Source organism: Helicoverpa armigera, chromosome 17 (genome assembly GCF_030705265.1).
Source record: "Helicoverpa armigera isolate CAAS_96S chromosome 17, ASM3070526v1, whole genome shotgun sequence".
Taxonomy (NCBI): domain Eukaryota; kingdom Metazoa; phylum Arthropoda; class Insecta; order Lepidoptera; family Noctuidae; genus Helicoverpa; species Helicoverpa armigera.
The window spans coordinates 1,181,996-1,206,595 of NC_087136.1; the positions used below are offsets into that span (position 1 = coordinate 1,181,996).

At 42.9% G+C, this 24,600-nt stretch overlaps 1 protein-coding gene across 2 annotated transcripts; it reads right to left on the reverse strand.

Annotated features, from left to right (window-relative positions):
- Nucleotides 1-97: 97 nt before the first annotated feature.
- Nucleotides 98-24,363, reverse strand: LOC110376919 (uncharacterized protein). Of its 2 annotated transcripts, XM_064038787.1 has the most exons (31): nt 24,024-24,363; nt 22,980-23,138; nt 22,548-22,785; nt 22,220-22,249; nt 21,594-21,828; nt 20,882-21,042; nt 18,720-18,862; nt 18,172-18,292; nt 16,789-16,926; nt 15,871-15,960; nt 15,396-15,521; nt 15,175-15,252; nt 14,745-14,910; nt 14,221-14,430; nt 13,453-13,646; nt 12,538-12,639; nt 11,725-11,859; nt 11,495-11,506; nt 11,151-11,372; nt 9,880-9,986; nt 9,516-9,684; nt 8,766-8,940; nt 8,051-8,180; nt 7,799-7,900; nt 7,369-7,574; nt 6,907-7,039; nt 6,209-6,336; nt 4,873-5,051; nt 4,345-4,431; nt 1,905-3,584; nt 98-1,362 (listed from the first exon to the last, which is right to left on the reverse strand). In XM_064038787.1, exons 1-30 carry the CDS (start codon nt 24,057-24,059, stop codon nt 3,364-3,366), a joined length of 4,233 nt encoding a protein of 1,410 aa, XP_063894857.1. In that variant the 5' UTR covers nt 24,060-24,363; the 3' UTR covers nt 98-1,362; nt 1,905-3,363. The 2 variants fall into 2 exon arrangements, with proteins under 2 accessions (XP_063894857.1, XP_063894858.1); XM_064038788.1 differs by lacking the exon at nt 22,220-22,249.
- Between the last annotated feature and the right edge of the window lie 237 nt (nt 24,364-24,600).

The following is a 24,600-nucleotide window of genomic DNA, read 5'->3' on the forward strand; positions in this document are numbered from 1 at the left end:
TTCTTTCTTCTAGCAAGTTTGCCAACAAATCCACAGTAAATTCTAAGCTTATGTTTCTTATCCCAATAGCAAGTAAACAAATAAAACTCTCGTAATATAGATTATACATTAATAACATTTATTAAATTATAACAATAAAATTAAGTACATTATGCAAAATAAAATACTGTTATAGAAATCGGAATGTTAACATGATTAACGATTAGGTACATTTCATTGGTATATGCATACATCAGTCTTAATTAATTAATAACACTAAAATACTTCATATATTTATCTAGATATTCGAGGCATATAAGCATTCTAAATCGCGTTGCATAATTTGCAACAGCATGTTAAAAAAAACTGTAAGTCTACCATTGAAATGACCCAGAGAAGGCCTAATTGTTTGTAAGTGAAGTAGAAATGCGGAAGTTTCATACAATTGATGCTCCAATAACGAACCTTAACTGCAAACTTAATAAAATTATGAAATACGTTCAGAGTTGTATGTTTTTATTTGATAAAAAAGTTTGCTGTACTTTATTACTACATTTAGTAATAGTAAAAAGAGCAACCTTTTTAAAACTGATCAACCACAATTTATTCTCATGTTTCATCTTCAATAATCTTTTCAAATTATCTAAAAATTTGCTGATCATCTAACTACAAATATTTTATTACACTGCAATTTTTTTTGTGTGCCTGTTTGTAGATAAAATCTAATACGATAATTGTGTATTTAGTTGTATTTTTGCTTGAGCTTATACAAAGTTTGTTAGGCCAAACAAAAATCATGCAACCATGCATTTAATCACATTCTGAAACAATTTACTTACATTAAATTAAATGATTACTTCTACTGCTAAGATTTGACTTCAATGTCTGTCAATCACAGAGTATATGAAAAAATCATAGCCAGTTCATAGTAATAAAAAAATAAATAAATTGGCGTTTCAACAGATTCAGGCACAAAAATAAATGCAAGTGGCTATACCAACTACACATTTAACCACTGCCAATCATCTATAAAAGATGGTTTAAGGCCAATGATAGTGATGAAACTTAAGTCATAAGTGTAAAGCCTCATATTCATGGTTAACTTTTGTTTATAATCAAAGTTACATCAATATGTAATTGAGTTACTGGCAACACTGCTGCTGCAGAATAGGTATGTTTCCAGCAACATTTTTGTTGCACAACATTAATATAAATCAACTGTATCTAAACAAAAGTTTACTATGTGGCATTACGTTTAAAAGGTCCATTTATTCAGGAGGTCTGAATAATGACTCCAAGAGTTCTGGTTCGGTTAAATCCTTCTTGTATTGTTGAGCTAACTCTTGTATGAGGTGGCGCCGGCGCACATGGGGCGGTTGGTATCTGAAATATTGTTGATTTATTGTATATGTACATATACCTACTAAGTTGTACTAAGTACCTGCCTAATCTTTTCTTTTAGAGTTGTTCATAAAAATGCATTTTTATATAATTACTACAATTTAATTAATTTAATTACTATAATTTAATATTGTATGAATAAAATTACAAAACCTTTTCATATATTGTAAAATTGTCACCAATTTTTTTGGATACATGTTACATCTTTTATCACCGAACAAAGTTGGGAAAAGGGTAAGGATATGATGATGATGAATAATTATTTTGCCTGTGCTATAATAAATAACTTCTGTACGCACGTACGCACATGTTCTGAGAGCACGTAAATGTCGGTCCTGCGCCTGATCTCTCTCCGGTCGTGTCGGATTGTCGTTACATCGGGCTATGAGAGTGAAGGAATAGTGAGAGCACCTGTGCAAATGCTTGTGCACTGTAATATCCTGCGCAGTTAGCAAATCTCCTTACATGAGAACAGCCGCCGTAGCCGAGTCTTCTTGACTTCTGTACTACAAAGTCTTACTCACAGGTCAGTATTGAGCCGGGTCCGCCTAGCAGCGTCGAGTGCGGCCCTGCGCAGACAGTCGGAGAGCAGCGCGGGCGCCACCAGCGCGGCGTCGGGCAGCAGCCCGCAGCGTCACCAACTACTTGTGTACTCACAGGTCAGTATTGAGCCGGGTCCGCCTAGCAGCGTCGAGTGCGGCCCTGCGCAGACAGTCGGAGAGCAGCGCGGGCGCCACCAGCGCGGCGTCGGGCAGCAGCCCGCAGCGTCACCAACTACTTGTGTACTCACAGGTCAGTATTGAGCCGGGTCCGCCTAGCAGCGTCGAGTGCGGCCCTGCGCAGACAGTCGGAGAGCAGCGCGGGCGCCACCAGCGCGGCGTCGGGCAGCAGCCCGCAGCGTCACCAACTACTTGTGTACTCACAGGTCAGTATTGAGCCGGGTCCGCCTAGCAGCGTCGAGTGCGGCCCTGCGCAGACAGTCGGAGAGCAGCGCGGGCGCCACCAGCGCGGCGTCGGGCAGCAGCCCGCAGCGTCACCAACTACTTGTGTACTCACAGGTCAGTATTGAGCCGGGTCCGCCTAGCAGCGTCGAGTGCGGCCCTGCGCAGACAGTCGGAGAGCAGCGCGGGCGCCACCAGCGCGGCGTCGGGCAGCAGCCCGCAGCGTCACCAACTACTTGTGTACTCACAGGTCAGTATTGAGCCGGGTCCGCCTAGCAGCGTCGAGTGCGGCCCTGCGCAGACAGTCGGAGAGCAGCGCGGGCGCCACCAGCGCGGCGTCGGGCAGCAGCCCGCAGCGTCACCAACTACTTGTGTACTCACAGGTCAGTATTGAGCCGGGTCCGCCTAGCAGCGTCGAGTGCGGCCCTGCGCAGACAGTCGGAGAGCAGCGCGGGCGCCACCAGCGCGGCGTCGGGCAGCAGCCCGCAGCGTCACCAACTACTTGTGTACTCACAGGTCAGTATTGAGCCGGGTCCGCCTAGCAGCGTCGAGTGCGGCCCTGCGCAGACAGTCGGAGAGCAGCGCGGGCGCCACCAGCGCGGCGTCGGGCAGCAGCCCGCAGCGTCACCAACTACTTGTGTACTCACAGGTCAGTATTGAGCCGGGTCCGCCTAGCAGCGTCGAGTGCGGCCCTGCGCAGACAGTCGGAGAGCAGCGCGGGCGCCACCAGCGCGGCGTCGGGCAGCAGCCCGCAGCGTCACCAACTACTTGTGTACTCACAGGTCAGTATTGAGCCGGGTCCGCCTAGCAGCGTCGAGTGCGGCCCTGCGCAGACAGTCGGAGAGCAGCGCGGGCGCCACCAGCGCGGCGTCGGGCAGCAGCCCGCAGCGTCACCAACTACTTGTGTACTCACAGGTCAGTATTGAGCCGGGTCCGCCTAGCAGCGTCGAGTGCGGCCCTGCGCAGACAGTCGGAGAGCAGCGCGGGCGCCACCAGCGCGGCGTCGGGCAGCAGCCCGCAGCGTCACCAACTACTTGTGTACTCACAGGTCAGTATTGAGCCGGGTCCGCCTAGCAGCGTCGAGTGCGGCCCTGCGCAGACAGTCGGAGAGCAGCGCGGGCGCCACCAGCGCGGCGTCGGGCAGCAGCCCCGCCGCCGCGCACTGCAGCCGCACCAGCCCGCAGCGACGCGCTGACACGCAGAGAGTTACCACCTCGTGACGACGCCACGGGAGACCGGTCTCGCAGTATGTTAGGAGATCGTCTGTTGAGTGGAAGAATTGTTATCAGCCATTTCATCGGTCCACTGCCGGGCTCAGACCACCACTCACACAGAGAAGGAATGGACATCCTTCCACGCTGTGGTTGTTATAGCCCGCGCGGAACTAGTAGGCCGCGCCTTAGGTACGCGAGCGGTGGGGCGGAGAGGCGAGGGCACTTGCTGTCATTACTCAGTTAGGCGCCGTACTTCGCGACGGCAACACGCGTTGACAGTTCCGGTTAGTTGACACAAAACGCACATGAGATTGCAACAGCGAGATGAGTCCGCCGATAAAAAGACAATCGAAGGAAATTATATTTAAAATGCATACGTGTTTTAAAAAAACGGAAAGCCGGTGTGAATGCTTTAGAACAAAATTAATTTCATATGTCATTAAAATATGTCAAAATAATTTCATACAAATAAATTGTTTTTGGTTTATTTTACTATTGATTACACTATAATTGTATAGTAAAAACTTCTAAAAGTTTAACTGTTTTTTATTTATTATTTTCTTTTATTGACCGCGATATCTCGATATTGGTCATCACTGTCTAATCTCACGTGCGTTGCGTGCAGTAAGCAACCCTCCCCTCACCCCTATCGCCACCTAAGCTGCGGCCAACTAGTTCCGCGAAGACTATAAATAAAATGTTAAGAGGAGAGCCCAATATGTATTAACTTCTTTTAAAAAACGATTTACTTGTTTATCTTATCTGTACATGCATACGAAGTTACACTAGTTGTTCATTTCAGTACTTACCAATTGGCAAGTTCAAGTGATCTTCAAAGTCTTCCAGCCATATGATGAGGATTTTCGTAGTGTAATCTCTATTACGCCTGCCGCTGCCTAGAATGGAAAAATTGAAACACTGCATTATTTATTCAATAAATTCAGAAATTTTACCAACCACTTACCGTTTGTAATATTAGTTGGTTTTCTTGCTACCTGACCAACGCATCACAAGCTGGGTACTCACTTAGAAGTGTAGCTCGTAACGTATCAGATACGGTATCAACCTGCAAGTGGGTACGGCTCGTCCACGGTCCTCACGAGCACACTGCGAGCCGCATTTGTGTTCGCGGTGAAACCGCCACTCGGCGGGTCACTGCGAGCTTACAGCGCTCCACGCGCGAGCGGCTCGCAGCGGGCTCGTGCCTACGTACTCACTTGATACCGTATCTGATACGTTACGTGCTACACTGCTAAGTGAGTACCCAGCTATATGTTTGACGAATGAATATGCTGCTTTGTCACTGCTACATACTGACTACACATATAGTGAGTTACCAGTGAGCTGTGCCTGCGGCTGCTTGTCGAGGTCGAGCGACAACGCCCGCAGCTTGTCGGCCAGCTTGCCGCCGCGGTCGGCCGTCCGCTCGGACTCGCTGACGCTGCGCTCGTACGTGCCGGTGGCGGTCGAGCTGCCCGACACGTCCCAGCACGAACCCGCGCCCTTCTCCGAGCTTCTGTGCGGAATTGCTTGAATTAGGGTTGGGAATGTACCCGTGTGTACGTTTTATCGACATCGATAACGATTTAAAAAACCAAGTTGAAAAAGTTTTATTTTAATGTAATTTTTTCGGAATGTTTATGAAAGGAGATCATTCAAGTCTCGAACATTTTGTACCCAAAAATGAAAGTGCCGGCCAGAAGAAAAAAATAGTAGATTCTTGTAGAGGATAATGCCCTAAAGATTTTTTACTATTACAAGAATTGTCTACAATTAACCCCTAGGCTGCTATTTGACTTTGAAAATCCAAAAAATCCCACAATGTTTGGAGTATTACATTACGGCCCCAAACTGAAGAAGGCAGCCGCTGCCTCCAAACGACTCCTGCCCGACCTGGGAAATCATCAAATGACCCCCCTCTCGCTGTGGGAAAGTCAGACTCGTACTGACTAAAACCCATCATGGGGAAACCAGGGCCGCTGTAATTCTTTCGAACAATCCCGCAGCCTCAATAGGCCTTGTCCCCGCAAAAATGTCGTACGATTCTTGTCGAGGATGCCCTGAAGATTTTTTACTATGATAAGGAACGTCTTCGGTTAACCCTCAGACTGCTATTTGAGTTTATCGTGAATAAAAATCTATACTTGAATGTTACAGCAAATAACGTCCAAAGTATTTTTTTAACTAATTGAACGTCTACCATATATCCCCCCCCCCTCCTGCTACACCGAGAAGACTTACTGATTTAAACCCATCATGTTCCTTCCCATTGTACCGGGGCCGCGGTAACTCTTTCGCTCAATCTCGCGTTCAATCAGTTTGGGGCCGTAATGTAATACTCCAAACATTGTGGGATTTTTAGGTATTTTCAAAGTCAAATAGCAACCTGGGGGTTAATTGTAAACAATACTTGTAATAGTAAAAAATCTTCAGGGCATTATTCTCTACAAGAATCTACTATTTTTTTCTTCTGGCCGGCACTTTCAGTTTTGGGTACGAAATGAATGTTCTCCTTTACAGCAGGCAATGAAATCGAGAAACATTTATGAAGATTGTAATATTATTCACACAGATACCTTTTAAAATTTCCTCCACAATAAATACCTATATGTATATAAATAGCACACACATCTAAATTAAAACATACCTATCAAAAATTATTGCCAAACTTACCTATTAGACAAACAAGAGCCGTCGGCATCAGACTTGATGCTGTCGTTTCGATCCTCAGTGTCAGTGGTGTCTCGACCGGACGGCACCACGAACGCTATCTCATTCGTTGAGTCCGACCAGTATAGAACCTGAAACAATGATTTACAAATTACAAGTGAGGTCAGATAGACAGTCGCACCTTGTAAAGTACTGGTACTCAGCTACATCCGGTTAGACTGGAAGCCGACTCCAACATACTTGGGAAAAAGGCACGGATGATGGAAGACGATGGTGTGGGCAGTGGGCATCTTTTTTAACAAAAAATCTTCAAAAATGAATTGTATGAAAGTCGATAAAGCTGGAAAGAATATTGCTTGTGAGATGGCGGATACTCCAGAAAGAAGAACACTTTTCCTCAAATCGCCATAATTTGCTTCCAAACACCCAGTTCCTGAATTAACTTGCAACTTTTGATGTCCTCCAAGCCGATTATCGGCAACGGCGGCTGTTGTCATGTAAGGAGATTAGCCAGCTGCGCAGGACATATTATAGTGCACAAGCATTTGCTTGGACACAGATGCACTCACTATCCTTTCACTCTCTGCGCCCGATGGGAAGGCAATCCGACACGACCGGAGAAAGATCAGACAGGACCGAAATTTACGTGCTGACAACTTTTCAAACTTATCTGGTACACAATAAGAGCTATTTTTGTTTACCTGTTCTCTAGCGTCGTATATAGCGGGCGCAGGTTCCCTGTTGGTGGGCGGCGCGTGAGGCCGAGCGTCATAGCTAGTATCCACGTGCCCCGCCCAACCTGGGTGGCCACGGACCAGGACTGGAGTACCTAGCCTAGTAATGTAGGTAGAAATATTATGATTCAATCGAGGGCATTTTAATTTTAAGCACTTGTGAGAAACCTATTACTCTAGGTAAGGGTAAGAAAGATTTGAGAAAATAAATGCACACAAATATGAGCGATCAATTAACGCCGCCTATTCTATACATGCCGTAAGTCCGCAAGAATTAATACTATGAACAGAGAAATCTAGCTTGCAGTCCGAACAATTGTAACTTTTTTGTAACCTGTACATAACTGTTACTTCGACGACAAAATTACCACTTCAAAGACATCATTTACACTACCAAAGACATCTTAATATAACACAAATTGAACTCACCCTCTAAGCATTCTCACGAAAGCCGGCGGCACGGTGCTCAAACTTCTAGCGTTATTAACAATATCCTTAGCATGTAGCTGTCCCGCACGTGCACAGAACACGTGCACGGTGACGCGTGCACGTGCCCCGCACGCGTCCACACGCCGCAGTGCTGCTGCGAAGCCCGGGGCTGAGGAGTCTAGGGCTACTAGACGTGGGGGGGAACCCTGTAGGGAAGTGTCGATAAGTTGGAGGAAGTATCGATTTTGACGTGCAAGTTTTTTTGGTTCAAGACTGTATAGTAATTATAAGTATTAATAAGTGTAATGTAATTAAGTTGGTTTTCGCTTGAAGTTACAGAAAATTGTCATAAAAAAATGTTTTATGTTTAAAAATGTAAATTGGTAATTTGCAACTAAATAAATAAGAGAAATATAAATCGAATAAATACCTTTTTATCACCACCAATATTTAGATACCCGAAGTGTTGCAAAAACAATCTTGCCGTTTGGAACTCCGTCACAGGTTCGGGTGGTATATATTCTTCGGGAACCTATGTATAACAAAAAGTAAAGATAAAATATGTCTAGCCTATGTTCACCGTGGCTTTCCGACAATAATTTTTTTTCTTATTACTCGAGTTGTAGAGCTTTTCCTCTTTACGATATTCGTTTATGGTACTGGTATTGTTAAGAGTACTTACAACATTATCTTCACTCTCTTTGACTCGTTTTTCGATAGCAGCTTGCTGTTCCAACAGTTTGAACAATGTCGGAGCGTCCGGGTCGTTCAGTTGACGTAAGACGGCGTCAAGACTTGGGAATGCTGAGTCACTGTGGAATGGAGAATAGTATAAAAAAATACTTTTTTTTTGTAGCTCATTATTACGGTAAGCTGAAGTCGATATGATGTTGGGAACTGGGAACTAATTACGTTGGAATTGAAAAATACAGGCACAGTTTTTGGTTTGGTTATTCTGGTGTTTTGTCGAGTTTAGACGTAGGTTATTTTCAGTCGCCAAATTGACAGCGTGTTAACAATAATTTATAACAAAAACAAAAGGTATGGTTTAATATTTTTGAGTGGTTTTAAGAGTGTAAAGTGGAAGACCTAGACCGAAATTCTTAAGTAGTTTTTCATAATTTGTGACTTTCCAAATTGTTGGTATGTGAAAACTTGGGATATTTCTTGAAAAGTAATGGAGTTGAGAACGCATAAAGGTACTTTGTGAAAGCTAGTTGCCGACTACAATTTCATGCAATCACTGAATTGGTCGATATATGAGGGTGACTGCTGTAATCCAAAACGGTTTCATGTAAATTTGGGTACTGCTGCTGCGGTCAATTTCATGCAGCCGCGGCACGTGCAGACGGCAGCTAGCAGTCAAACGGCTTGTTAAGGCATAAGATTATACATACAGTGCACACGGAGGCGCATGCGGTAGCGGGCGGCAGGCGGGCGGCGCGGCGGGCCTGGCGTCGCGCATGTCGACAGGCCGGGCGCAGGCGCCGCCGCAGCCGCGGGTCGCGCACCGCGCCGCGCCGCGCGCGCTCAGCGACCACGCGTAGCGACCCCAGCCGCAACGAATTATCACTGAGATTATAAAAAATGTGTGTAAAGGTGGATTTGTATGATCTATTTATATATTGAGATCAGAGATTTACAAACTTACTTATAAAAATCTCTAATCACCTTCTAAGCAACATTTTTAACTAATCTCTACTTAAAGCCTTAAGTAGTAATTAAATGTGAATTAAAACATGCTTAAGCAACGTTTATAAGTAAGATTTTTCTTAAACAGCCCTTAAGTAGGTATTACTTATTATTTTGATTCACGTTTATAAGTAAAGCTGTGAAAGAACATCTCTATTGAGGTGCATAAAAATGCTAACAAAAAAAAATTAGCATTCTGATATGTAGACCGCGTCCGACCTGATTTTGGACCAAATATGTATGGAGTGTGGATGTCTTTTGGTATAATTTATATTGAGCTAGTGTCAAAAATCAATCTCTAATTTAGACAGGATACAGAAATCAACAGTATTATGGAAACAATTTTTTTTTTTCAACAACAAAAAAATTAAACTAAAATGACGCTTATTGGAAACAAAGAATTATGGTTCTTAAAATAACATCAATAAAACCACAAACATGTATTCAAATGTTACCAATAAGCGTGGGCTGCGGCTCCTGGCTGTTGCTGAGCGGCTCCTCCAGCAGCGACAGCAGTATGTTCCCGTCGGCTACGAAGTGGCGCAGCTTGCCGTGCCCCAGCGCCGCCAGCCAGCGCTCGTCCAGCCGGCACCAGGACGAACCGTTACCGCCGTTACCGATTTGCTGAACGATTACAAAGAAAAAGTTTGTCTTGTGGGTCTGACGATTAAATGAAGTTATAGGCCAGAAATGACTATCCTACATTGTAATATATACTCCCTAATCGGGTATGACTATCGCGTTTCCCAATACGCAATTTCATGATAAGTATCTGGCTCGATTTATGTTAAGTTAGCAGAAAAAGATTGAAGTCTTCACCTGTTCCAAAATGAGCATAAGTAGCGATTCGGCCGCATCCCGCACTCTCATGGAAACTGGCTTCAATTCTTTCTCGTCCTTCATTTTTGGAGGCTCACCAGGTTTTCCTAAAACAATAAAGGATGAAGTTTGATAACACATTACCAGGACCAGGTTATTGAAAAATTACAGTGACAAGTATACACAAGTCCAAGACTTTTTAGCAGCGTTGCTTTGCATGCACACCTGGTCATCTAGCAGCACCGGACACAACCAACCGAATACAGATCTAGGTACTAGGCTCACATAACACTACACACAGGAGGAATACCATGACTCTTGCTGCCGGATATCCCGAGCTCCAGCAGCGTGGCGATGCACTCCTGGTCGGCTAACAGCACCGAACATAACCAGACGAAAACATATCTATGTACTAGGCTAACATAACACTATAGGATATCCCGAGTTCCACCACTTCTAGCAGCGTGGCGATGCACTCCTGGTCGGCTAACAGCACGGGGCACAGCCATACGTATATAGATCTATGTACTAGGCTGTCATAACACTATAGAAGGAGTACCTTGATTCTTGCTGCCGGATATCCCAAGCTCCATGACCTCCAGCAGCGTGGCGATGCACTCCTGGTCGGCTAACAGCGCCGGGTACAGCTGAACTAATGAAAATCTACGTACTAGGCTAACATAACACTATAGGAGGATTACCTTGACTCTTGCTGCCGGATATCCCGAGCTCCACGTCTTCCAGCAGCGTGGCTATACACTCCTGGTCGGCTAACAGAGCCGAGCACATCCAAACGAATACAGATCTAGGTACTAGGCTACTAAAGGAGTACCTTGACTCTTTTGCTGCCCGATATCCCAAGCTCGACTACTTCCAGCAGTGTTGCGATGCACTCCTGGTCGGCTAACAGAGCCGAGCACATCCAAACGAATACAGATCTAGGTACTAGGCTAACATAACACTATAGGAGTAGTACCTTGACTCTTGCTACCGGATATCCCGAGCTCCACCCACGACTTCTAGCAGCGTGGCGATGCACTCCTGGTCGACTAACAGCGCGGGACACAGCCAGGCGGAGAGGCAGATCCTGGTACTAGGCTATCATAACACTATAGGAGTACCTTGACTCTTGCTGCCGGATATCCCGAGCTCCACAACCTCCAGCAGCGTGGCGATGCACTCCTGATATGACGACCACGACCACTCTGCCAAGAGTGTGACGACAAAGAAGAAGAAGGTACTAGGCTAACATAACACTGTAGGAGGTGTACCTTGACTCTTGCTGCCGGATATCCCGAGCTCGACTACTTCCAGCAGCGTGGCGATGCACTCTTGGTCGGCCAACAGCGCGGGACACAGCCAGGCGGCCAGGCAGGAGTACGCGGCTACTACACACGAGTGCAGGTCGCGGGAGTGCGCTTGAGGCGGGCGGCTGCACTGAACTGTGATGTAGTCGCAGATCCAACGCACTGCGCGCTTCCGTTCGATCGCCTCTGTATAGGGAAAGAACGGAGTTATTTAATTTCAAGTACGAGTGGTTGAGAAAGTTTTAAAATTGAATGTCACCTCAACGCTACAGCGAAGAAATGAACTTTCTGTTTTGCTATTAACTTACCGATTACAAATTCTAGTTCGCATGCAAATATAATAAATATAAATTAATAGAATACATAAACATCTATTCATTCCATTAATATTTCACCTCAAGATCTATATCTCTTACATCTACACACCACAAAAATTAACATTAAAACTATTTTCAAAATCCAAGTCACTATAACCTATACCAAACACTTCTGAACACAGAAATACCTAAGAAACAAATGTTTGCAAATACACACAAACCTGGTTTGGAAGAGTGTAGCTTGGCTAATCCAGAGAGCAGTTCCAAGGCTGCCAGCGATACTTGCAGGTCTCCCTTCCACGAGGATATGAGGCGGTGACACACCAGGTAAGTAGCTCGCACCACCAGCGCTGCACCTATCGGCACTCGTATGTCATGACTTAGAGGAAGGGACATTTAGTCACCCACCACCAAATAACTCCCAAAAAAGACAGAAAAGAGGAACATCTAGACATTCATATAAGAATTTCGAAGTCTGAAAGTATAAATTATAATAAATTAATTCTTAGTTAAAGATTTTCGACAGAAGTTAACATTAGAAAACTTTATTAAAATAAAATTGTAAGTAGTTCCTATATTTATTCTAACATAGAGGCAGCAAAATTTGCAATTGATTTATAGAGATACAGAATTCAAAAGAAAAATGTTTGAAAGATGAAATGCACTATGAAATAACGAGAAACTAAAACCAGGCAAGCAAATTAACGAGAAACTAAAAACAAACAAAGCGTTGATTTGCACACTGGAGTCACCAATGTGCTGAATAAAAAGGGCAATATTTCTATGGTAGAATTTATTTCAAAGACAACTGAGTTTATGAGTATTATTGACAGAATAGTCAGTAAGCGAGATAAATAAACGTCCGATTTTCTTGCAACAACTTTTTACTTTGAAAACTAAACATACAAATTCGTAATAAACAGTTGTTTTAAGTAAAAACTAATGTGTATGCTGTCGCAGAGCCTGGCTCTCATTGTTGCCATCCAAAAAAATATTACCCCCTTTTTTGGCAAACAAAAAGTATGTGTAATTACCGAAAACAGGCGAGGATGGGTCTAGCTCTCTAACGTCTGCGGCGAAGTCGTCGAGCGAGTGTCCCTCGCCGCTGCCGGTCGCGCTGCCGCTGTCCGACCGCGCTACAACCGCACGGCACCCGCAAGTGCTCATTAATGTAGTCTTTTCTTATATTACGGCTTATTTTTTATAGGGATAGTTGAACATTTTAACGAAAATTTTGTAAAATGAAAAATAAAACAGGGGGAAAAATCTGTCCGGATTTTTGATGTAGGAGCAAAATTGGGTGGTTGACACCACCGTCAAAAATTGGATTCCAATCACCGAGATATAAATATTTTTGAGAATGTCAAGAAATTATTTTTTGACTGTATATATTAAAAGCACCTCCTTTTCGGGTTTCTGGGACAACTCTGGGACAAGGTTTTTAGTGAGTAACTAATGAAACTAATGGTGTCAGCTACCCAATTCCTGATGGATTTAATGTAGGCTAGCAAAACAAATGTAGCGTGTATGTGTGTGCGTTGTAGTGGATATTACTTTGTATGTGTGACAGCGGTGTAGTAGCTTGAACTTCACGAAGCTATGATACTATTTCGGCTGTTTTTTATGGCAATAATAATAATTTTGACATCTTTGATACAAGTGCTGATTTTTGGCTTAACTGGTATCAACTTCCATGATATGTATTATACAACTGCATATTCAATGAATAAGGCAATTTATTCTCAATTTACCTGAAGCTGAAAATCCACAAAAAAATTACTGATTAATCAGCACAGACGACTGCATATCAACCAGCCTCAATCTATCAATAGATTTTCAACCTTATCACAATGGCGTAAGATTACGTTCTATTTGTAAAATTAGACAGGTAAGGTTAGGTTGACCTGCTGCCATCTGTACACAAGAACGCTTTTACCTGACCAACATACCTTTATACTCCGTATTATGTGAGAGCGTTGACCCCGGGGCGTGTGAAGGCGCGTGATGAGCGTTATGTCGTACACAGAGGTACAACGCGTTTAGCAGCGGCACGGCTAACGCGTCTGAAGTCTCCACTTGCACTGCTGAGACGCAGATGAGAGAGATACGACCGCGAGTGAAGTCGCCCAGTGTCATACCAGCGCTGCAACGATTGTCCACTTTATTGTTTGGTTGTTAAGGCTGATTTTTGTTTGGCTGTGATAGTGCAGATGAGGGAAATGCGACCGCGAGTGAAGTAGCACAGTGTCATACCAGCGCTGCAATGATTGTCGACCTTATAGTGTTGCTGTTAAGGTTGGTTTTTGTTTGGCTTTGATAGAGTTTACATTTTTTGTATAACGCGTTTAGAAGCGGCACGGCTAACGCGTCTGACGTCTCCACTTGCACTGCTGACACGCAGATGAGGGAGATACGACCGCGAGTGAAGTCGCCTAGCGTCATGCCAGCGCTGCAATGAATGTCGACCTTATAGTTTGGGTCTTAAGGTTGGGTTTTGTATAACTTTTGGTTGCACTGGTATCGAAAAGCGATATCCGTCAAAAATTACAACGATTGCTTTTATCTGGCATATAGCATAACTTATTAGACAAACTGAATCGGTAACCAGAATGTAGAACCAGGGTCTGAATGAAGTCATTGAAATTGTTCATGAAATTTTTTCCCTAAAAATGAGCCTATTAAAGTTAGCAAAAACACCGAAATAATTATGTACTTACTATTCATTACATCCCGGGAACTCAGGCACGGGCAATCCCTTATAATGGTAGGGGAAGGCCACGAGTGACAGCAGAGCGCTAATGGCCGCTTTACGCAGCTCTCTCTTGTCTATGCTCCCACATTCCAGCTTTGGTTCCCTCTCTGATAGTATCTGGTCTAAGGCGTTTATGAAGTCTGGAACCAAGACTAATACGCCGTCTAAGTCGAGGCTGGAAAAATTACAAATACAAAACTGGTTATGAAAAGATTTTGTCATAGCTTTTGGGATGTTCGAAAGAAAATTGCGCAGACTTAAGGTTATAAAGGGCTATAAAGCTTGATTGGTTGGATTGATTAAAAGGGGGTGCGGGATTGTTCGAGAGAGTTACCTCGGCAACTGTTCCTGTGAATGTCATCCCTGCATACCTATAATGGAGTGGAGTACCGACGGCGGGAGTTTAGCTTGTCTACTCCCGCTAAACTATGGAATATCAACACAATAGTCCCCTTTTTCCTAATATTTCTTTCACTTGTCACTACATACCGGAACAGATCAGGCGCGTTAAGCACGACAGCGGCGGCGGTGGCGGGGTCCCGCAGGCCGCGGTGTATGGCGGCGTAGCACCGCGCCAGGTACGGCGCCAGCACCTCCTCGCGGCACTGGCGGGCGCAGAGCACCCGGCATACTGTGCCTAGGGCTTCGGCACGACCTGGACGTACGTAACTACATGTAATGGTGGCAACAAAGGACCCACAAATATAAGAACAAAGTTCAATTAAATATTACGCCATTTTGTGAGTGTAGGGCATTCTGCGCAAAAGTGTAAATGTTTTGCGCAAAAGTGTAAATGTTTTGCGCAAAAGTGTAAATGTTTTGCGCAAAAGTGTAAATGTGTAAAAGTTTTGCGCAAATGTGTAAAAGTTTTGCGCAAAAGTGTCAAAATTTGGGGAAAAAAATGAAAAAGTATGTGTACCTGGCTGGTAGGCAAGCATGTTCAGTTTGTATGTAGCGTCTGACAACGACGGAGGTGGCGGGGTGCCTTCCGTGCGTTCTGAAATAAGATAAACCTTTCATTAACTTTTTCAACTGCAAAAGGAAGTTCATTTTAAATAATCCAGTCCATAAATAAATAGTAGTATTATTTACATTCGAATCGAACCTGAGAATCTTTTTTGAATTATTATGTGTACTTACGTTGGTTATTATAAGCCGGCGTGGTACCAATGAGTGCAGCTTCGAACAGCCACTCTCCGAACAGATGGAAGATTGAGTTCACTTTCGGACGCAGCGGCGTTAGTGGCGGCTTCTCGGATTCACCCACTATATTATGAACATTATATGTATTAGCATAGGGTTCATTTTCCAAAGGTTAATGTCGTTTTGAATAGTAGTGCTACAGTGCTATACACGTCGGAATTGAAGTCTCATCGGGGGATAATATTAAGACAACATTTCAATCAAAACCATTGAAACAAATGTTGCTGACATGGTTACGTTTACGATACTTCATAGCAACAAAAACCAACTGGAAGCTCAAAAACCTGGTTTATAAAGAAAACTCTTAGAACAAAAGAAATTGAAATTCGAGTACATACATCTTCAAGAATGTTCACAATAGATGTTGACTGAAATTAAATAGTTTATTTAGATTCATCTCAGTGTGTTTTACCTTGCGAGGATATGGAGTTGGGCGGCGTCGTGGGCGCGACGCTGGGCGGGCGGCTGCTCGTCAGCCCGATCAGCGACGTGCGCGGAGTGCCTGCGTGAGCGCATACACTTATTATACTCAATGTTTGTAGACTTTGTAGCTATGGACTGAATGTATGACTACATAAATGTATATTGGGTGCCTGCTTAGAAATATTTCGGACAATTTCAAATCACTAGCTAAAATATAAAAACGAAAATGTTATTGCCTAAATCGAATTTAAATAAAAAAAAAAACAAAACATACCTGAACTCAAATTAAAACACTACAACTAAAAAGAAAATTATAAAAACCCATCAAAATCTAATAGTGCGCAAAAACTATAGGAAAAAGCGATAGATATCAAACAAATCAAAAAACGCACCACACACAGTAAAAGTGCTTATTTTAAACAAGTGCAAGAAAAACTTACAAATTAGAGCTAAAAATTATAAAAACATAATTTACACAACTCTATAACCAAAACTAAAGTAAATCTGCTAAACCGATAATGTTGCAATTTTATAATATACAGTGTAGGTCATTAAGTAAACCATTTTATTTGAAAATCTACCATTATTTTAACGTATAAAAACTAGCCTATAGCTTTCCTTGACAAATAGGCTATCTAACCCCCGTACACACATTAAATGATTATTTAAGCCATTCCTTAGTGAAGGATTTCTTTGACAATCAGCCAATTAATGAAAGGAGTGACTTAAGTAATCATGAAAATGTCTCTGAGTGCGGGGGTAAGATTGAAATATTTTTTCAATCTGGACCAGTAATAGAAGACATTAGCGCGTTCAAGCAAGAAACTTATCAGGTTTTTTTAATATAAGTATAGATCCTGTGACTAAATCATCCACATAAAATGGTTTACCAAACAACTAATCTTACTTCTCTCAGGCAGCTTATCCCGTGGCCTGGCGGCGGACACGCTGAAGGACTTGGCGAGGCGTCGGTGCGCGGGCGGCGTGAGGTCGCCGTCGTCGGCCGGCTCCACTGCCGCGCCCCACCAGCGCTCCGACCCGCGTCCTGAACCGTGCCCAATGCTACTAGCGGAGGAACTTTTGGCATACAACCGAACTAACGTGCGATAAGCTAGCTAAAATAAAATCCATGTGCGATAATAGAGTAGAGTTACATAGGTCGAAATTAAATCCTATATCACACTTTACACATTCGGTCTAATAGCGTCTTAAAACAACACTTTCAATTTATCGCTTTGCTAGAGGCAAAATAAGAATACAACTTGATGTGAAAATCTGCAACGACATAGTTCATACATACAGATTGCATAAGAGTAACGAGTTTTTTTCTCACTACCTTATTCAGAAGTAATCTGACCATATGTGTATCAGGTATCAGAACTAACGTGACTATGAAGAATGTCTATCTGTCAGTCAACCTTGCTGTTAGTTGAAACTTGAAATAGTAAGTTTTTATTTCTAATTTAGGAACGAATATTGGAATATTTAGAAAAGTTCGCACACGCAATCTTATTCAAATGCCAAAAGATCCTTTTACGACTATAATATAATACACTACACATGCGTCAGAAGAACTACTTCTGCGGGGCCCACTTGATATCGATAGTAAATAGCAACCTTTGCTTAGTGTTGTACAAAAAGTATCGATATATCATCGACATAAATATGAACAAATACGAATATTTCTTATTAGCTTTTTAGTTATATCGAATGAGCCCTTTTACGCATTCACTTTCCCTAAAAGAATAATATATGCAGAATAGTAAATACATTGAGTTTTATTATATAATTATTTATACATCAAACCCAATTTATTTACAACTGCAAATTAGGTTGAAAACTTGAAAAAAGAACTTCCTTTGAAAACCTGTGAAGCCGATTATTATCATCCTTACCAGAATTTATAAGATACGTAAATGTACACCTTCAATAAAAAAACTGAACACTCGGTTGACACTTGTAATATGATAGTGCTTTAAGAATATCCATTCACCACCAAATCAAAAACGCCCGTGCGCTGATATAAGCGTAAAATCACAGCACGCGACTATTTGACGAAATTAGAAAGTAGGAAAGGATGTAAAATTAAGCTTTTGTTGGCAAGTTTTAGTTTTATTGCAGTTCAAATTCTATTGGTTGTTAGATTTCCCCCTCTCTGAATTACTGATGGAGTCTGGGCCTAATTCGAATATACAAGAAGAAACCACCATGTTTTCATCACCCATGCTTAACCCAGTCTACGGAAGCCACTCCCCCACACACACAGACACACATAGCTATAAGTACTTACCGAGGAAAGCGTCGACGTGTGCGGCGATGCCTTTCATAGCCTTGTGGAAGATGGACGGCAGAGCTTGTAGGCATGGGTGCTGGCTGGGATCCCGGCTGCCCTCGTCTTGAGTTATTGAATACTGAGGACATTTTATTAGGTAAATGTAGATCTTAATCGCAGCTAGTTTCCGCCAGCGGGTAGCGGACCAGTGGGAACTAATTCGCGCACTCGGATAAGAATTAACGTAGCTCACCTACGTAACATTGAAACTATTTTTAAAAGTAGTGAATCCTAAAATTTGCGCGATAAACCTAGTCGATCATTTAATTATAATTTCAGAAGTGGAAAAATATTCAGAGCTGTTTTAAAAGCAAAGCTTCCGAATGCTTGAGCAATTATTTCAACTTTGCTATTTAGTCCATCTTGGTCCAACAAGGGTTTTGAATGGTTTTTTGAGCAAGTGATATTTTTGACGTTCAAAAAGTGCTGATTTTTAGCTTAGTTTGATCACATACTTTAATTTTGATAAAAATAAACTTTTTCACCACTCGGTCCTTTAAACCAACCTGTAAGAAATCAGGGGTCTGACTGATGATGTGAGGTCTGCACAGGTCGACGGGGTTGCCAATAGTGTGCAGTATGCGGTACCAGCTCTGCATCACCGCCTCTGCGCTCATATCAGCAGGGATCAAGTTCGCGTCTTCCTCACCTGGGTACAACGAAAATGTTGAATTTTCACTTCTGCTGAGGTTGAAATACTGGGAGAAGGTTAAGAGGAATTAATACCTTCAACTTATATTTCAAAATTGGGATGTTATTTAAGGCCTCTAGCCAGAGAACACCATGTCTTGCTTAGGTTTGGATTGGGTGAAAATAAATCACGATTATCCTCGACTTCGACTTGTCGATCGATTAATTAATATTTTTTTTTTCCTTGTTTAGCTATTTATTCACAAAATATTTACATTAATTGAAAATAAAATAAACTTATATATATATACAACTTAAAACTAATATAGGGCATCAAAAAATTGCTCCTCATCGCTGTCACTGGGTAATGTACCCAAAAGACTGGCAGCATTGCCACGTTGGATGGCAATGCTCAACCTCTGTGCGAAATAAAAGCCAGCCTTTGGGTCCCGGGAAGTGTCAACCAGGCGCTGGGAGATATCCCTGGCAAGAAGGTGGGCGCTCGGACCCCACGGCCCTAGAGTTTCAACCCCAAACGGCTCAAACATGTAATTGCCTATAAGGTTACTATATTTGCGCCGCTTGAGGTTCTCTGCTTGTGCAGCGGCGGAGCCAGCACGACATGCAGTTCCGGGAAGGTGAGATGGCGCAAGAGTGTCGACGCATGTCGCGTCCCACACTAAAGTCCTACCCACCTTCCACGGAAATAGCGACATGCCGTCTGGTCTCTTGCCATCGTCGCGTGCCAAGCCATTTGGTTCGAGTACGGCTGGCACGCCGACGGCAACAAGAGCGCGACGGATCACGTCGTTTATGTTTGCATGTCGTGGTATGCGGCCGGCACTCCGGCTGCACGACAGGCCGTGGTGACCGAGGCTGTTGACAGCTTCCCCGCAGTGGCAGCGATGAGGAGAGCAGCATGGAGCACCTAGTCGGAGGCAAACGGCGAGTCTGAAGGTGGTGTCATCAAACATGGTGCCTGTGTTTGAAGACGGAAGTGCAAGAAGCCATAGACCCGACTCCCATTCACCCACAGCCAGTAGGCGCGCTCGCTCTGCAGAAGTCATTGACGTATCGATTAAACTTTTCCGTATTACTCTGCAGAGCGGCTCATCCCACTGTCTCTGAGAGGACAGGTTGGCGGGTAAGTCGGTGTTCGGGCATGCGACTTTCCAAGCGTTTAAAGCCTCAGTCAGGCTTGGCACCTCAAAATTGACCAGTGTGGTGGGTAATATTTTCCTGATCAATTTCTCAGTGCCATGGACCGAGGAAATAAAGGCTGGTAAACTTACACTGGAAATTTTACGGACGCCAAGTCCTCCCATACGGATGGGAAGAGTCGCTTGAGACCAAGCTCTGTCGTCCAAAGCCACATTTAAAATGGATGATAGTGTATGTCTTATAATTTCGTCGATTTTGTCCAAAAGGTTGGTGTGCTTCCATAAATGGGAAGCACGCAAGTTATATGTAAGTTTTGGTCCAAAACAGCAGTACCGTATGATGGTGATGGCTGCATGCATATTAATTTTGAGTAGCCTTTCCGAAACATCATTAAAATTTTGAATTTTCTTCTCAATAAAATCCGAAAATGAATCTTCCAGTATAGGCGATCCAAGGAGGCAAAGAGAACTTTGGTCTATCGGTTTAATTTCAGGAGCTATTGCGAGGAAATTTTGAAGAATAGTCTGTCTGTCAGTCGAGTCGGGTATAAATAGCTAAACAAGGAAAAAAAAAAAAAATTAATATTTTTTTGTATTGTATAATCTTATTTATTAACAGAGGAGCACGTAAGGGGGTATATAGAGGGAGTACATAAGGAAGTATAATATAGGGGGAGCTTATAGGGAGACTTCATATGGGAGTACATAGAGGGCGTATATTCACGTTTATGGGCATCTATTCGTGAGAGATCACCAGTAAGTTACAGAATAAAACTCACTATTATTCCGTCAGGAGCTCTTTTTCCAGGGCTGCGATTATACTTTCGACTAATCCCTCATCATCCTTCACCTACAGACATTTTCTCATATAAACTTACTGATAGGCATGACGGGGAACAGCGGTCCGTACATGTGCTTGAGCAGTCTTGCGGTGAGGGCGAGCGAGGCGCGCGTCCACTGCTCCGTGAGCGGCGCGCGGTGCCGCCACCGCACGCACTGCTCGCGCAGAGTGCGCCACAGCGGCGGGACAGGGAAACATCTAGACAATGATGTCATTTATTCAAAGTAGGCTGAGAATCTGCACTTTTTAAAGGTCAAATTTACAAGAGACAGTCCCCAAAACGCCCGCCCATCCACCACTTCCGATGTGTTTATGCTGCAAAGAAGTGGTGGAACAAACTTCCCCGCAACACAATCCTGTCTGTTTGGTTTACAAAAATAGTAGGTACATATATTAAGTATTCTTCAATATAGTTGTGGACTTTTCAAGGTTTGGATCGAACTCCCCAAAAAGTACATATCGTTAATGTGGCAGATCAACTTGAAGGACCGTAAAATTAACGTGAAATAAAAACCGTGGCTTGGAACGCTAGATATCGGGCTCACACAGATTACTATCTGTATCGGGCTGCTCGAGGCATTAGAGAATTACATAGGTTGTTTTCTAGTTTTAAACAGGAGAGATATTGCAAGTTGCCGATAAAAAACTTACAGATACAAAAAACCTTAAATAAAAGTGGCCCGAACAGTATTTATTGTTAGCACACCCTACATAACCCAGAAAACGACGAACATATTTTCAAACTTTACCTGTGACAAGCCAGTATCCACACTTCAAACAGCACACAAAGCACTCTCTCACACAGCTGTTCTGCAGCCGAGTGGTGTGGCGCCGGTGGGGACAGCAAGGCTGATGCTGCCGCCAACAGTAGGAGAAGTAGCGAGCGCCATTCTTTGGCCCCTAGAGCGCCACCGTCGGCAAGCGCTCGGGCTAGGCGAAGTACCCGGTGACATAGAACCGCTTGCTTGCTGATTAGATCACCACCTGAGTAGAAGTCATGAGTCATCATCATTTCCCAAGCCTTTTAGGCTCCCAAGGCTAGATTCCAGTCTTACCGTATGCAGCTGTTTACAAGGAGCGACTGCCATCTGACATGTCAGTCATGAGTAAATGATATAATTGTTACTGGCATTCTATTGCATCTTCGCGGGGACTTTTCATGTCTCCAATGGGAAGAATGAAATGATAATATATCGCAAGAATATATCGCACTAATAAATAGGTACATCACCATCGGCTAGTGCGAGGGCAAATCGTAGTCCAAAATGACAGCGATATGTCTGTTTGCTTGTGTTTAACGAGCACTGAACTGCTTAAGTAAATGTAATTTTCCATCTATGAATTTAAAAGACTGTTTGCAATTATTTGGACTTACCCAATTCCATTTGGTATATAAATGCGAGAGCTTGTAAAAGAATATACGTGATATAGTTCTTCTGTGCAGAATTTAAATCTCATTCATACAAAAGTGAATGACTAAACAAACTAAATCATTTTACAATATATATTTATAGAAGAAAGAAACACATCATAGTAAAAATTCAATTTAATCTATCTATCAGTACTTAAAAAATGTTAGCTGAAATAAGTGATAGTGCAGAGACTGCGTACTGTTAAAGACTCGACTGCTTATAGACAGAATCTGGCATACCTAGTGTGCACATCTATAAGAAAACTGAACATCTATAACAAAATGTACTCACTCTCATTAGGCCTTGGCACGAACAAATTATGCAGATGCCTCAATATCTTTCTGGCGTACTTGTGAGGCGCCTTAGCCACGGGCGGTGGGATCGCGGGAGGCGGCGGCATGGCAGGCGGCGCGGGGGGGAGGAGGGGTGCCAGCCATGCGCAGCACACGCGGACACAGTCGCGGAGAGCGCCGTGCTCTTGTAGAGGGAGGGAGAGACCGAAGCGGATTACTTCTAGTACCCATTCCACCTGTGATGAAAAATACAAGTTTAGATATACTCACGCTCTGACATAGAATGATCCTAAAAAGTATTCGTAGAACTTATACTTTGAGTCCTGACTTAAGTGTTTCTTCTATTGTTCTGTTTTAATCTAAGGTTTCACCTGTGGAAATTCTTCATGGCAAACTAATGTATAAGAAATAACCGAAAATATATACAAACCTCAGCATCAGTAGTAAGAGGGCTGGGCTCATGCGAGGCTAGCTGTTTGACGACTGCCAGCACCACGTCTCTCCCTCCCACCGCACCCAGCACCCCCCTGCCTCCCCCCTCCAGGGGCAATGAACTCCACTCGGAATACATGCCGCCACTGTCTTTGCTCTAGGAAAAAATAATCAAATACATGTTTTACTGAACTTTCTAATTCATCATCGTCATCATCATCATCATCTCAGCCATAGGAGTTCCACTGCTGAACATAGGCCTCGCACTTAGATCTCCACAGATACCTGTTGGAAGCAACCTGCATCCAGCGTCTTCGGCGATCTTTATGAGATCTTTTGTCCACCTCGTTGGTGGACGTCCTAAGCTGTGCTTGCTAGTCTGTGGTCTCCACTCCAGCACTTTTCGACCCCATCTGCCATCTACTTTCTAATTGGTTGGTTTAAACTAGGAAACATACTATATCTATAAGCTGATAAAGGACTTGAACATGAAGAATCACAAATATTTCTACACTATTTCCAACAATCATTGTAAATGTTTCTGTGAGTGATTTTATGTTGAGACATGGCGCTGAACTTTGTTATCACTTAAAATTTACTCAATTTTATTACAGCCTTATATACACAGCCACAACTGGGCTGGGTAATTGTTGTACTAGGTTTCTACCACTACTCTTTTATTAGACTAAAGACAATGTAGTTTGTCCATAAAGGGTGTCCAATAGTTGTTAGTAAATGATTCAGCATTAACAATAAATTGTTGACATTGTAACTCTCTGCTCAAAACTATCTGTATTGTTATTATAGTTTACAAATTAGAATGTTTTCCAAACAGTTAGCTCAGAGCAGTAGTTTCGGAAACCAAATATTATTTCTGAGTAGTAAATATAATCATATCACGGCGAATGTTTCTCATAAGCCAAGCAGATGTAGACACTTTTAGGAATCGATTACCAGGCATGCAGAGGCTAGCAGAGGTGTAAATAAGTACGGAATATTAATAAATAATAACAACAATCTTACAGGAATGAAATCAACGTACCTGGTTGTTAACTCTATTGAAGATGCTCACATTCATAAATAACACTTAACGGTACCCTTTCTAACGGATCACGAACTTCTTCAAATGGTAAATCAGATAAACATTATAGTCAGCAGGTTCGATTTAAACCTAATAAATAGCATGAAATTGTATATTTCACAGCAAATTAATCAGAAATCTTTTTGTATTTTCCTTAGCTAGAACACCAGACAGAAAACTGATATTTTTACTAATATGTGAAATAGAAAGATACGTTCTGCGTATGAGAAAATGAGATGAAAGCTTTTCATGGAGGCGTAAATATTTTTCACGCACGTCATCTCTTATGTCACTTTGATGTTTTTATTGTCAATAACAGCAGCTGGATTTCTTTTGTCTCTGTTTTATATGAAGGAAATGACTGCAATAGAACTATTCATAAATCGTTTCAGGTTATAAATTGGTAGATCTGGAACGCGGTTTCAGACAGCAACCGTTTCGTTCAGAAATAGAATCACCTGATAGGTATCAATCATGGAATAACTTTAAAGATACACCAATGTGAAATATAAAACTATAGGAAGATACGTTTCTGACA